This window comes from Simochromis diagramma, unplaced genomic scaffold (assembly GCF_900408965.1).
Source record: "Simochromis diagramma unplaced genomic scaffold, fSimDia1.1 OVJJ01000669.1, whole genome shotgun sequence".
Classification (NCBI taxonomy): Eukaryota; Metazoa; Chordata; class Actinopteri; order Cichliformes; family Cichlidae; genus Simochromis; species Simochromis diagramma.
In genome coordinates this window covers 266,235-282,225 of record NW_024387458.1, presented here as the reverse complement: position 1 = coordinate 282,225, position 15,991 = coordinate 266,235, and the positions used below count along the sequence as shown (strand labels likewise).

The 15,991-nt window shown below is 48.8% G+C and overlaps 1 protein-coding gene across 3 annotated transcripts in view; it reads right to left on the bottom strand.

Moving 5' to 3' along the window:
- Nucleotides 1-15,991, bottom strand: part of LOC120722997 — a 45,596-nt gene that overhangs the window by 16,039 nt on the left and 13,566 nt on the right. For all 3 annotated transcript variants that reach the window (XM_040014221.1, XM_040014219.1, XM_040014220.1), the window contains exon 6: nucleotides 8,762-8,799. In XM_040014221.1, the coding sequence (XP_039870155.1) occupies nucleotides 8,762-8,799 (38 nt within the window). The remainder of the gene's footprint in view (nucleotides 1-8,761; nucleotides 8,800-15,991) is intronic.

Sequence of the window (15,991 nt, the reverse complement as noted above, 5' to 3'; positions counted from 1 at the left end):
AGCAGCTGTGGGCGACAGCACAAGATCGGGGTTACTGACTGTAACTTCAGTTCTCTGAGTACAAGCGCAGCCCCCCGACTGGCGACCATCACAGGTTCTAACCGCCGCAGTCAGACATGATTCCAGAGGTGAGGTGGGGCTTAACCTCACTTCCTGTCCCGTTGTAGCGTTGTATCTGAGTTCACAGCAGATAAACATCAAACATGGAGATGAATCGTGCTTCACAGAGTTTCTGTGTTTGTTTACAACATTCAGCTCAGCACAGAACGAAGCTTTAAAGACCTTTTTTTCAGTTTTGATTCATTTTCTCTGCAGGCCTCAGCCTGAAGGTCGCTGCTTTCCCTGCAAATGAAAACATGATTATTGGAACTATTTTGAGCTGCGAATGAATCCATACGTGAGCTCCTGCGAGCCGAGGCCAAAGCAGACGGCGGCGTGTTTGTTTATGATGAAGGACGGTCGCAGGTGCGAGCGATGCAGCAGAGCGATGCAGCAGAGCGATGCAGCAGAGCGATGCAGCAGAGCGAGCGATGCAGCAGAGCGAGCTCTGCGAGACGTTACTGTGCATCCGCAGCCTGCAGCAGCCAACAAACAATCCGGTTTGACATCATAAACACAAAAAACAATTAATGTGCCGCGGAGACGAGCTGCGGCTGCTGCTCATTGGCTCAGAGCTGCCACAGCAGCGCTCTGTTTCCATGGTTCCCATTCAAGCGCAACAGGTGAGGGAGAGACGGAGGGAGAAACAATGGAGGCTCCTGCAGGTTCAGTTTGCACCACGCAGGCATGCACATCACCTCATCTGAATATTTGCACACACGCCTCTCTGCTTTGACTTTCTGCAAAGCAGCAAACACGCAAAGATCCGCCTCCGCCTCCTTCGGGCAGAGATCTGCAGCCTGGAGTAAACGGTCCAACATTTCCCGTCTGAGAACCACGACCTCGATCTCTTACCCTCTGGGCCCAGAGTTCTGCCTACAGGGACAAAACAAACCTCGCTTCACTCACAACCAGTAATCAGATTAATCTCACCATGACTCCCAGCAGGAACATTTCCACAGCAGAAAATAGTGAAAACATCCTGAGCATCACTGAACGCCTACAGCTTTCACTACTTCAATATGACAGGAAAAAAAGCTTTCAAAGTATTTATGTGAGTGAAGGAAACGAACATCCTGTTCTCTGAAAAATAACTGCAGCAACATTCGGGACGAACTCCGGCTGTGAAGCAGACACAGCCAGGTTTCACACCTCCACATCACAACACCCAAAACACATCGCAGCGTGACGGATGGTTTCTCAACATCCTCTTTTGGAGAAGATCAGTGAAGTTGCTCCTGTCTGTCCGATGGGTGGAAGGAAAATGATGCTGGAGTATGTTTGCTCACAGCCTCTGCTGCACAGTGTGGGAGCACGAATGCTGCTTCAGTTCCTGTAAAAGGACTTAGGTACTGACCAATCACGTCAAACCAGGCCTCTTCATAAAGGTGAAGAGTCTGGGGACCATCAGCTGTCATCTGAAAGTGTTTCATTTTTCCACATCTGTCCACAAACACTGAAACAGGAAGTCCTGGATGTTTACTGGATACACACTGTTGGATCACAGTGCACTGTTTCACTGTTCCAAAGATCATTATTGGAAGGTTGTTGGTGGCGTACTGTTCTGGATACAGGTCGCAGCAGATGGCCCCGCCCCTCCCTGAGCCTGGTTCTGCCGGAGGTTTCTTCCTGTTAAAAGGGAGTTTTTCCTTCCCACTGTCACCAAAGTGCTGCTCACAGGGGGTCATGTGATTGTTGTCTGTATTATTGTAGGGTCTACCTTACAATATAAAGCGTCTTGAGGTGACTACTGTTGTGATTTGATGTATAAATAAAACTGAATTGAACTGAAGACTGTTGGTTTGTCTGGCGGTCGCTGTCGGTGCTGGCTGTGGCTTACTGTGGTTGGTGCTTGATTAGGGGTTGGTTGTAGTTGTGTTTGTTGTTAGGTGCTGTTTGGATGCGGTTGTCGTGCCTGAGCCGTTGCGTTGTTGTTTGAAGTAAATGTGATGTGTTGCTCTCCTCCTCTGCACTCCTGTCAGGCTGAACTGAAGCAGCGCTAAAAGCCTCTGAGCCGCTCACAGGTCATTACTGTTTAACAGCTCTCTGCAGCACAAACAGTGACTTAGTGAAACACTGCTGCTCACTGGAAAACCAGTCGAGGTGTGAGGAGGACGTCTCCGAACAAACCCTCCTGTCTGAGCGTGTGATTGGTCGAGGCGCCGATGTTGTCTCGTAATGACTCGTCGCTGACAGGATGTCGAGTCACGATTCTGCAGTATAGCACGAGGAGACGTAACTTTAATAGTGCGCGCCGTGTGTGTGTCGTGGTTTATGAGTGCGTGGGAGTTCTCCTCGGAGAGCGTGTGTCAGCGAGGAAATGACTCGCATCAGTCACAGAGATGGTGCGTTAGCGGCTTCCCGGGCATCACACGAAGACTGTTATCCCTCGCTGATGGACGGCCTCCGCTCGCAGCGGCGTGCCGCAGACTTCCCACGCTGATTCAGTTTGAGCCACCGCAGGGTCCGCTTCAATTTTACCTCTGCAGCAAAAGTTCAATCAGTTTAAGTCTGACCTCGTTTGTCGGTGACCTTTAAATCCACCATCGGCTGATGTGAGCTGAAAGCAACCTGAGGAGAAACACCTCCCTCCCCGCTGCGCCTCACTCTGTCATGACTCCGCCTTTCACCAAAATCCAGCTTCACAGTTTACAGCACGGGCTGGATTTAAATGAGCACGTTCTAATTTACTATAAACATCCTGTGAAACAACAAGCGAAGCATCACGAGAGAATTCGATGACTTGATACAAGACAAAGCGGCAGCGCGAGGACGCGATGGGTCAGATCAGGTGTGCAGCGGTTAGAAATAACCAGACGTGGTCCACAGAAGGAGAACCGATGGCCTGACTGAGGCGGGGAGTAGCTGCTGCTCTGACAGCAAGGAGTCAGAAGGATGGACTCCTGTAACAGGTGCTCCGGTCTGCTCCTGGATGACCGCGACTCCTCTTCAGTTCTAACAGGTCATCCTGAGAGTCACATGAGCCCAGGTGTGAGTGGAGACTGGACACGTGGCTGATCGATCACCATCCAACCACGGCTGCTTCAGCAGGACTTTGACAGCCGCTTTCATCTGAAGCACTTAGGCCTACTTTAACCCGGAGGACCGAAACCCTGCACAGATATAAACCAGGTGGTCACTTATCTGTTGTGGGGACGGCGGCAGGATGCACTATGGGATTGTTCGGGCCGGTGTGGCGCTCTGGGTGATGTTCTGCGGGGAAACCTCGACTGGCCTCTTCCAGCGGCGTGGGCTTGACAACATCAGGAAGGTGTTTTAATGTAATGGCTGCCTGCTGTAGTTAGTCACCCAGCATGTGCCTGTTTTTAAAGATTAGCTTGTATGGGCTTTGAAAGGGGAAAAGCGCCCCTGCTGTTTGTAACATTCCTCTAAAGTCCAGTTTAGTCTAAGTATCCATGATTTAAGCCTGACATGACAGAAGGACGGAGAAATGAAGCAATGCAACAGCGTTCAGAGCAGAAAAACAGAGTGAATCTGGAAGTAAATGCTGTGAAGTGGCTGCAGAGCTGGTGTATAAAAACTGGTCCAGTAGCTGCTGGACTCGAAGCTCTGTCCCTGTTAACGTGTCAGAAAAGCGCGTCAGCGCCAGGAATGAGTCAAAGAAGTGCAAAGCAGGAAGTCAGCAGTGAGTAATGTTTGATGGAGCCAGTGTCACAGGGCTGTGTTGTGTTCAAGGACACTGGAAATGTAGCGCTCAAAGGACAACATGTGCTCCAGCGTTTTCAGCTTTCACTGCTTTCTTCTCTCGTGGTTTGATGGAAGTTTCAGGTGATTAAAAGCTTCCTTCATTCATATCAAACATACCTCTGAGGTGCTGAACACCATCACAGTTAATGAGCCTCGAGTCAGGTGGAGGTTTCAGAGAGGACAAGTCCATCAGAGTTTTTAGAACAGCTGTGATGAGAAGAGGAAGGAGGAGCGCCGATGTGAGAACGTGTTATCCTTCACAAACACCTGAGCCTAAGCAGGGAGCCACCTGCTGCTGGATGTGACTGAGGCACAGCTCTATTCTGCACAGCTCTATTCTGCACAGCTCTATTCTGCACGGACGATTTAAAGCTCGCCAATGTTTCAACTTCAACACTCTGTTGGTTCAGTTTCTAAATAACAGAAATGATCCAGGTTATCAGAATCAGAATGGGTTTTATTGCCAAATGTTGAGCAGGTTTACAACATTAGGAAATTGCTGCGGTGCTTCAGTGCAAACATACTGTCATAAATTGCGCTTAAATAGACATGAAAAAATAAAAGTAAGAATAAGAATTAAAAGTGCTACGTAGAAAGATATATGCATGAGTGCAGGTGGTGATCAGTGCCAAAACATGGAATGATGCAGTGACACAGCGTAGGGTCATGTGTTAGTGGTGGGGATAGTCATATGGTTATTGTTCATGTGTCCAACAGCAGAGGGGAAGAAACTGTTCTTATGGCGAGAGGTTCTGGTGCGAATGGACCGGAGCCTCCTGCCTGAGGGGAGCAGGTCAAACAGACTGTGTCCAGGGTGAGAAGGGTCAGCTGAGATCCGAGCTGCACGCCCCAGTGTCCTGGAGGTGTACAGGTCCTGCAGAGATGGGAGTCTACAGCCAATCACCTTCTCAGCAGAGCGCACAACACGCTGCAGTCTCTGTTTGTCCCTGATAGTGGCTCCAGCGTACCACACGGTGATGGAGGAGGTGAGGATGGACCCGATGATTGCGGTGTAGAATTGCATCATCGTCTGTGTGGGCAGGTTGAATTTCTTCAGCTGCCTCAGGAAGTACATCCTCTGCTGGGCTTTCTTGATGACGGAGGTGATGGTGGGCTCCCACTTCAGGTCCTGGGTGATGGTGGTACCCAGGAAGCGGAATGAGTCCACAGAGGTGATGGGGGTGTCAGTCAGGATGATGGGGGGGAGTGGGGCTGTGTGCTTCCTGAGCATTTATAATTACTGCTGGTTAAATCCTAATGTGCAACAAACTGAAGCTCGTGTTCATCATTCAGTCAGCAAAGCTGAGAGTCTTTCTGTGAGCGTGTTTTCTGTGTGAGGCGTCCTCACTAACGATGCACTCCACAGGCTAGTGCGACCGAAGAGCCGCAAACACAGAGATCCTGTAACGAGCCGTGACTCAGAAAACTTCCAGTCACGACTGATTCTACTCAGGACGCAGTCATCCTCTCAGTGTGTGTCTGTGAGTGTGTGTGTGAGTGTGTGTGTGAGTGTGTCTGACTGTCTGTGTGTGAGTGTGTGTGTGTCAGAGAGGTTGTTTCCTGTTGTAAACAGTAAAAACGTCTCCTCATCCGTGCAAAGTTGGCCTTCACACATAAACCTGTTTAGTCATGATGTGGGGACATCCGCCTCTACGCTCACCTTTCGGTCCTTTCGGGGAAACGGAGACCCGCTCGGTTTGGTACAAACGTGAAGGAGAAACCATTTAGCAGATCTTCTGATGAATTCACGAGTCTGAGTCTTCACGGGGATGTTTATAAAAAACTCCATGCACCAAGCTGGGACAAGCCCCTCCCACAGACAGAATAAAAGCTTCCAGCTCTTAAAGTCACTTTAAATGTCGATGGCCTTCTTCCTGTGACTGAAATCAGCTGGTCAGGTGATCAGTCACCATTTCAAACCTTTATGACTGTAAAACCTTCACAGTCATGTTAAATACATACAAACTGGTTTGTTCTCTGCAGATCATTTCTACTGCTAGCGTCACCTGAACTGGACCTTTGTGCTGTGTTTGTGCTGCTGGAGCATTTTTAATGACATCATCTGACCAATAACACGGCTGCTGTGAGGTCACTGTAACAGAGAGGCTGCCTGAGGAATACAGAACAAGACGAGCGACGAGGCTTCAACGAGCGCTGCGTGGATAAAATCTGTCTGTTGGAGCGCAGCAGCTTGGAAGACTGTCAGCGTTCAGTTTTAGTGAGCGTGGGACACAGAAAAGAGATTTGTTGTCAGATCACAGAGAGCGCCGGCGAGCGCCGGTGGATGAGGTGTGTGATATAAGACGGAGGCTGGTCATTAAGAGCCTTAAAAGCAATCAGCGAGGTCCTGAATTGAATCCTCAGAGGCGAGGCGGCCGCAGCATTACGAGCGCCTCAGCCTGAAGACTTTCTGCCACCATAACAGGTTAAAGCGTTGATGACATCAAAATACGAACGCACGCTGCTGCTGTGACCTTTCTGCTCTTCATCAGCTCAGAGAAATCCAGCCACGAGGACCTCGGGAGAGCGATGCGCATCTTCTCCATCGTTCATCAGCTCCACTAAACCTGCCTTTCCTCCGCCTTCCCTTTGCCATGGCAACCGGTAGCCAGAGGCCATTATTCTAAATGGCTACCTTGGGCCCATAATTGTGTGTCAGTGTGTGTTGCGGTGCTGCAGTTGCTTTAAACCACACACTGACAACAAAGCGAGCCCGACCAGGTTCAGAGCGGTGCTGTGTTCTCTCGGTGGAACGTGCTGTTCTGCACGCGGCGTTCTCTGCATGCGCCTGAATACAGCGAGCAGAATTAAAGACGTCTCGAAGCCTTCCGCTCCCGTCAGTCCTCGCACGTTTACCTCACAGCTCACACAGCAGCTTCCAGGGTGTCCTGATGTCTCACTGACCAGGAGGGTTTCAGCTCATCGCCGTTACACTCTGACGGCGTGTCGGAGAAACAGCACGAGAGTCTGAATGTTTCAGATGCAACATGCAAACACACGGAAAGTGTTTTTGAAAGGAAGGATGGACGTGAAGCGACGATGAGCCGGTCCTGATGCTGCCGGCAGCAGCAGGGAGGTGATCCCGGAGCGGGGGTCACCGTCACACACACAGACACACAGACACACACACACAGACACACACACACACACACACAGACACACACACACACACACAGACAGACACACACACACACACAGACACACAGACACACACACACACACACACACAGACACACAGACACACACACACACACACACAGACACACACACAGACACACACACACACAGACACACACACAGACAGACACACACACACACACACACACACAGACACACACACACACACACACACACACACACACACACACACAGACACACACACACACACACACACACACACACATACACACACACACACACACACAGACACACACACACAGAGCGCGCTCAGATTGTCACTCTGTGAACACAAAGCTCGAGCGGCTCGCTGCAGGCCGAAGGCTTCGTGAACTCTACGTTAGTTTCTGAAGTTCTGCAGCTGCGACCTCTGACGCTTGAACAAAGCTGTGAAAGAAGAAAACCAAAATGCAGCTTCAGAGAGGTCCTGAAAAAAGAGTCAGCAGGTCCAGTTCCTCCTGCACAGGTGTGTTTGTGGGCAGCTGGGATTCCAGTGTTTCAGCTTTTGCAAAAATCTGTAGAGAAATGCGACTTTTCTTCTTCTCGTCACGATGCATCGCGCGTGTCCTCCACAGAGGTTCGGTGAAAGACGAGCCCACATCACAACACGTCCACGGTCCCTTTCAGTTAGAGACCCACCGGTGAAAGAAAGACACTCAGATCCTGTATCAGTGAAAGCTGTGAAAGGTGTTCAGACAGAAAGCTTCACATGTATTTGTTTGGAGTTCAGCGATGTTCTAAATCTGACGATGTAACAACGGCATTTGTGGTTTGAGAGAAGGTCCTTTGAGCTTTCTGAGTCCTGATGACCTCGCGCTTCTGTGGCCATGAAACATCCATCCAAGCAGAGAAAGAGAGGTCGCATGAATCAGCACGAATTAAACTCTGTCCTACTGGGAAGCACACCTCCACCACCCACACCTCCACCACCCACACCTCCACCACCCACACCTCCACCTCCACATGCAGAACACCAAACCTGAGCTGAAACAAGCCCTAACAAAGGTGTTTTTAAATTTTCGACTCACCTGTGGAGGTGGCAGCAGGAGTCCACCGTACAAAGCACACACCAGGTTTGAATCTGGCTGACCTCTGCCTTCGAGGTCGCTTCCTGACATGGCATCCGTCAGCAGGTGGGGGCACCAATCATGCCCCCCCCCCCCCCCAGCTCACACTGGTGAACTCTTTGTTGACTGCAGAGGTGGCTTCAAAGGAAGCTCTTCTTCACCTCTGCAGTCTTGACTTTGCACTCACCACCCACAGCTGGTGGTCTCGGGTGGAGGTGTGAATGGCCAGCATCATATGCATGAAGAAGATCTCTGGAGAGAAGATCCAGAAACCACAACCCGGAAGCTTCTGTGTCCACAATGATGATGAAGGGAGTGCAGCTATGGCGACGCCCTGCACCCTCTGGCTCTGTTTTATCACATCTTTAACTTCAGAGTTAAACTCTGAGGCGACGAGTTAAACCGACAGAAGCCTGGAGGAATATTTGCTGTTGTTCCAAAGTTACTCCAAACCTGCGAGCTCGCTCCCAATTCAAGGAACAGCAACACTGTTTGCTCTAAAATATCTCTTCTATTAACTTTGAGAGTGAAAGTGGAAAGCAATAAGCACGGTGACATAATCGGGTTTCTCAGCTCGATCCCTCGGATGAATTCAGGAGGTCGCACCTCCTGTTTTATTAAATCAGGACTTATTACACAGGAAATGATTCAGGCGAGCAGCGAAGAGGAAACAAACGTGGGATGTTGAGAATATTTCAGAGAGCACTCACTTTTTCCTGGTGTCGTACCTCCCCGAGGTTCCCGGGCTCTGCGGAGGACACAGAGGAGAAAATGACCAATTTCTATGCAGGATCATGCAGAGCAGTGACACATATTAAAGCACCTCTATTCCACTTCAGCGCCACGTTTCTGCAAAGGAAATCGCATTAATGCGTTCCCCTCTGCAGACGCAGCAGCGTCTCAGCACTGCAGCACTCGTCCACTCTCCCCGCTCACTCTTTTTATTCCACTTTATTCATCGCTTACCACAGCGACATCACAGATCTCAGGTGAAACAGAAGCAGGTGCAACTGTGAGAAAGTACCCGCCTCCTCCCTGATCTCCTGCTGTTCTGCATATTTGTCTCACTGACATGTTTCAGATCATCAAACTCAGAGAAAACCAGAGTTTTTTTAAACAATGATGTTATTCATCGAGGGAAACCATCCACCTGTCAGCTGTCCTCAAACCTACAGCCTGCTGTCTGTGACCACGTCACTGTGGACGAGCTTTGGTCCACTCTTCTTTGCAGACCCATTGGAGGGTTTCCAGCCTGAACAGGTTAAGGTTTCTCGGCCACTTCACAGCCTTCGTTTTGGTCTTCTGAGCCAATCAGAGGTGGGCTTGCTGCTGTGTTTCTGATTATTGTCCTGCTGCATAACCCCAGTGCCCCTGAGCCTCTGTAACTGATGGTTAGACGTTCTCCTTCGGGATTTTTGGGTCAAGCAGCTGCAGACCATCATACCACCACCATGTCTGACTGTGATGGTGGTGCAGATGTAAGAGGACTCAAACACTCCAGGAAGTCATCCACAGAAGATTTCCCAAAGAGAATATATGAAAGGACTAACACGGTGCAGAGGATGTGAGGAGGAAACAGACATTTTATTTAAATAGCAAACCACAATGGAGGGAGGGAAACGAAGAGGAGCTGGCTTCTGTTTCCACTGTAACCGTGTTGATCTGTGTTACACACTCCACCTAACAACAAATAAGCTAAAAATCTTCCAGCCAACATTAAAAAAAAGTCTCTAATGTAAAGTTAAGTCTTTTGTGTGATTTGGTGCAATAAATAAATAAATGAATAATCCAAAAAGCAGTTGTATTAATACTGAAACAAGAAAAGGAGCTAAAATATTCCCTCCAAACAAAATGTATGAATTCAAAAAGTCGGCGCCCATCGTCGATCGTTGGACTGACGAATGTCTGTTGGAAACATGTTACGTATCGCCCAGCCTTAAGCAGGAGGCTCCATTCTCATGGTTAGGAGCAGCCAGGTTACCCCACTCAGGACGACAACACCGGTGCATTTCTTACCACACCCACCAGAGGTCGTTTCAAACGTTTCTACACGCTTCGAAGCCTCCAGGTCGGCATTATTGGTCAGATGATGTCATTAAAATGCTTCACAAGGCTCCAACAGCACAACCGCAAACCAGAGGGCCAGTTCAGGTGAAGCCACAGGCCACGCCCAGGGATGGGAATCGTTAGTCTGCCTATTGATCCTGCTTATCAGCTAATCAGCTGATTTCAGTTCACGTGTCAGAGGAAATGGCGACGCAGTCTGGAGCATATAAGCACATTTTTGGTAAAGTTCAAGCTGCATCTAGGACAGAAACACGAGCATTGTGCTGCTAACACTTCGCTTCTTTGCAACCTGCACATAAAGCATGCTAACGCTAAGCTAGCCAAGAACCCAGAGTGAGCAGAGCGAATGGCGACCCCCGCGGCTGGAGCCTGAACTAAAAAACAGGAACAAGCAGATGATGAGGCAGAATTTTTAAAGCAGAATCACCGTGACGATCGAGTTTCTGTGCTGGTTTTCATGTTTGCTTTGAGTTACTAAGACATAGATCTGAGAGACGTGTGTCCTCATCAGTAGGGATGGGTATCGATAAGATTTTCACGATTCCGATTCCATTTTCGATTCTGTTTAACTATTCGATTCTTTATCGATTCTTTTTAAAAAAAGGAGAACACTAAGGTCGATTAGCTTAGAACTTTGTTTTATATCTTCTCTTTGAACAAGATAGACATTTAGGAGTAACATGGCCTTACAAACCCAACAGTGAGACCTTAAGAGATCCAGCCTACGGCTCTTCAATGGGGTGTCACAGGGTCCCCAGGAAAAAACATTGTAAATGTAAAATAATAAAATAAATATTCTTCTGTAGCAATAACAAAGTATAACATAAATTATTCTGTAGCAATTACACAAGAATATCCAGTAATGTCCCTGCCTACAATTAAACACATTCACTTACTGAAAATCATCTGTTGTGGCAAACGGGTGCAAGCCTTTGACCACAAACTGAGTCACTGCTCGGTGACATTCGTCTATCCTGGCCTGAAAGGAGACGCTACCGGCAGACTGCAGCGAGAACTGCCAGCATCTGAGCCAGACTCTGTCTCTCATCATGGTCACTAAATGCACAGTAATGGCAGGTTTGTAATAAGGCAGATCGCGCTAACATAATATGCACTGTTAGCTGATTATTTACCTGCTGCATTAACGGGAGAGGACGTGCAAACGTTACCACTGCTGCTGGTTGAGATTCACGAGTCCGGAGCGGAATTAAAAACACGACATTCATTTAAGGTCATCGTGTGTTTTGTGAGCAAATGCTTTTGCATATTCGTAGTGTTTCCTCCCTTAAATGAAATATCCACTTTGCAAGTATTGCAAGTTGCCCTGTTGTCATCCATTCTCGTAAAGTATAACCAAACTTTTGAGTGTTTGAGCCGCCATGTTTCCTGCCAGGTAAATGACGCTCCGCAACGTGGTGACGTCATTCGGGGCGACTGGAATCGATAAGGGAATCGTTTGCAAGAATGGCAAACAACTCCAAGGGATTGAAACAGTGGGAACCGGTTCTCAACAAGAACCGGGTTTCGATACCCATCCCTACTCGTCAGGGAGTCGTGTTGGCGTGGAGCCTCAGGTTTATATTAAATGGTGATTATGAGACAGCGTGTTTGAGCTATATTACAGAGTAACATCAAAGCAACTTCACGAGTACAGCAAATGACCTTTTCTCAGGAGTAATGAAGTAACATACTGCATTACTTTAAAGTTCTGTGTATTCTGTGTAATAGATTACTTTTTTGAGTAATCACAACAAAGAAGGTAATACCTCAAGCACGCATAAACGTTTGACCCACAGCGTCAGTCATTTCTTTATTGCTGCGTAGCGCATAGCGCCTCTGCAGGACACCAGAGGAACTGCAGGTTTTGGTGCTTTCTTATATTCGTGATGTTGTAAAAACTTTTAAACACTCGGTCACGTGTCACGTCGCGTCAGATGCGCTTAGACGTGAGCATAAAATAAATCTGAGGTGCTTCTGAGTTGCTGTGTAATCACCGGTGTTGCTAATAAACCTGTTTAAACATCAGCAGTCCCTGCCTGCTCCCCTCTGGGGGAAATAAACAGTGTTTGCTGAGTCTTTCCATGCATGAAGGATGCTGGATGCAGGAGGAGGAGGAGGAGGAGGAGGGGGTCGGTTTGATTCAGGGTGAAAGTATTCAGTTGCCTTGACGACCGGAGAGGACGCTGCGAGGGAAAATTGCTATCTGTACACAGTGCTTCGGCTCTCTGAGACGCTGGAAGGCCTGAAGATGCTCAAACAATGCGGTGCCTGGCGGGGCTCCACCCCCGACGCGCTGAAAGTCATATTTTTCTCCTCAGTTCAGTCAGACCGACGCTCCGTCCTCAGAACTACACAGAACAGCGGTGCAGAACTGTTGGAGAGGGGGTGCTTTTAACAGTGTTTAATGTTCCTGCACTTCTCTGTGCCAGCATGAACCCAACCCCCACCCATCCTCTAAACCCCCACCCATCCTCTAAACCCCCACTTGCAGGAATAAACCTTAAACCTGGCCGCTCAATATTCACACTAACAGCTGCTTCGTGTTTCGTGAAACCAGCAGCTCTGAGAAAAACCAGCATCTGAAGCTCTTTCAGGTATTTCCTGACAGCGAGTTCACGGCCATGAGCGGCTCGGCAGCGGAGTGTTGGGGTAATGGGCGTGACCCGCCCTTCATCGGGTTCAGTGCTGCTCTGAAAGCGTCCATCACTGTCTGTGATTTCTTGGCACGCCTCGTTCCTGCAGAAAGGTGCTCATTACTTCAGACGCTCTTCCTCCGATTCGACGAGGGCGTCCTGGAGGCTTTGTTCTCGCCGCCTGTAAGACGAGGTCATCGCTGAGAGTCGCAGGCAGAAGAAAGACTTGCTGAGTGTTTCCGGTGTGATCGCCGAAACAAACCCGAGGTCTGAGCTGACTCCGGCTGTTTCGAGTCAGCTGAAGGACTTTGGCGATGCAGCGGCGAGCGCGACTCTGAAGTCTGAACAAAAGCAGGCCAGCAGCTTCATCTCTTTGTTCCTGTCGGCGTTCGCCACAGACTTCACCGGCCTCTGAGTTTAATTGGTCACCTTCACCTCCTTTTCTCTGAATCGGCCCATTTCCTGTGAGGACTTCCTGTCAGAGGACGGCCTCATTGACACAAAGCTCAGGACACGTGCACCTGCACGATCAATAATCATGGATGACCTAATTAATGTGCAGAGCAGCACAATATGAATACGTTCTTTTTCAGGATCAGATTTCTGAGGAGGTCAGGTGTGTCGTTACAAGCATCAGCATGGTTTAGCAGAGCCTCTCAAAGTCGGCCTCTGATTGGCTGGGGTAGAGTGATGGAGTCCCTGTGGAAAGGTGAAGAAAGGTTCCTGTCCAGGTGTGTGCCTTTAAAGCCCTTCAGATCCTGGCAGAGGTGCTCAGAGAACAAAGAGGCGGAGGGTCTCAGACCTCGAGCCTTCATCACTTCCTCCTTCACTCTGCTGGTATTTCTCTGAATGTCAACACGCCCAGCCGGCCCGTCTTTGTTCGCGCTTTAATGTCACAGGAAGTTGTAGCGCAAAGAGGTGGGGGTGAGGGACGCAGCCCAGACTTTACTTTCAATTAATGCCGCCGGCTCTGACCTTTTTGCTGGTGTTCACTTATAATTTTACCTTCTTTTGTTTTTCTCTGTCTGTGAAAGCAGAGTCCGTCTTCCTGTTCAGCTCAGTGCGTCAGAAACATGAAGCTTCACGGAGACCGGACCGTTTAAAAACACTCAAATCTTCTGTGTTTGTGTTAAAGACAAAACGTTGTGCTAAACTTTCATGTAACACCAGTTTCAACCACAAGATGGAGCAGCGCTTTAATTGCCACACTTTCTTTTTCATAGTGGCGACATGAAAATAAAAGGTTAAGGTTATGCAGCTGCTCTCTCTGCCTGCAGAGGGCGTGTTTCAGGAGTTCCGCTAACGTCCACCAGGGGGCAGCAGTCAGCCTGCATTATTAGCAGTGGAGTGGATGACATCATGAAGGCTATCTTTTAGCTGCAGTCTGTTTTTTTGCTGCGAGGATAGAAACAGTCTTAAAAACAGCTGAGTCTGCTTCTTGGAGAGTTTGACTTCAGCAGACAAAAAGAGCTGCTGGCATCTGTCACTGATAACGCTCACATGCTTTTATCTTTACAGTACTTTATCAGCTGTGAGGCCTCATCTACCTCACTCTGAGTGTAAGCGCAGGAGGAGAGCCTCTCTGGGCTGATGCTGAACATCTGTATTGATACCCAGCTCGATCTGCAGTGATCAGACCTGAAGGGACCTCACTGACTCAGCCTGCCTGTTAAGCGTCATCGCTAATTTGAACTAACCTCCTGTTCTCCTGTACGCTCGCCACGCGGCGGGTGGACGGCGCTGACTGCAGACGGCCGAGCCCCTCCCGCTCCTGCTTCTCTTCTCTAATGTGAACAAGGCTTTCTGTGTAGCCGGCCTGTTGGCCTCTCCTCGGGCTAATTAGCCCTCCAATGCCGGCATTCATGGCCGGGCGGGGAGCCCGCAGACGGGGGAGGCTGAGCCCCCCCTCCTGGCAGGGCCCACCCGCTGGGTGACAGACAGGCTGACTGCCGTGGTCACAGATGTCATGCAGCACGGCGGTCCGGCTCTCAGGTGAGATTCAGCCGCAAGCTGCTGCTCACAGAGAGGCGGCGCCATCAGACCCCACATTAAACTTTATGAGCTCCACCACGGCCCTGCGATAGACTGGCGACCTGTCCAGGGTGTACCCTGCCTCTCGCCCTATGACAGCTGGGATAGGCTCCAGCGCCCCCCGCGACCCTGAAAAGGATGAGCGGAAGCGAATGGATGGATGGATGGATGGAGCTCCACCACAGCCAGTGTGAAGAAAGGTCAGAGTTCAGCAGCGTGAGCTGTGAGGTCATTGATCCAAAGTTAGTGAACAATCATCAAAACTATCTACCACCACCAGCACGACCTCCCACTGCGCGCTGCCTGCACGCTGTCCCACTCCCAGCAAACAGTGAGGAACGTGTCATGGCGTCCATTTTTACTTTAATGTTGTGACTTGTTCTGTGTCCAACACGAGACACGGATGCCACAGCGAGCAGTGAGGCCTCTCAGGACGACCTTTGACCTCTTCCAACCTGATTTTTTATGCTTGAAATGTAATTCCACAACACTAATGTAACTACACTATTGTACTTCATCACACTGTGTAACATGACCTGAATGGATTTATTACACATATAGCAGATACTAACACACTGCAATGTAATTAAAATAATTATACTTGAATATTTTAATAAATATGTAATTTTTTCAGTATGTTAGTAATTATTAAACTTTATACTTAAAAGTATTTATAACTGTAACTACGCTATATTTAAAAAATACCTATTTATTACATTTTAATTAAACTACATTTGATCATATTACATTATAATACATGTTGTTTATAGTGTTAATTACACCGGTGTACGTCAGTCACGATGTAACTACACAGCAACATTTATGTTTACACTTTGTTACAATGTAAAGGTGCAAAGTTTAAAGGTACAAGTGAATGAATAACTACACTGTAATTAAACTGTTATTAATTAATGTATTTAGACTGTAAACAATTGCAGAATCCTTTTCTTCTTCTTCTAGCTGCTTCCTTTAGGGGGCGCCACACTGGACCATCTGCTCCACCTCCTCCTGTCCCAGCAGCCCGCTGCACGTCCTTCGCTACATCCATGAACCTCTGAGGTTTTCCACAAAAGTAAATCTTTAAACGTGTGAACCGTCTCGCCACAGAGCGCCGCCGAGGTGACGTCATGAGCTCAATCAGCTGATCAGCAGAAAACTGCTGGGGGATTCCCATGATGCACTGGGTGCTTCTTCTTCACTTCCTATGTG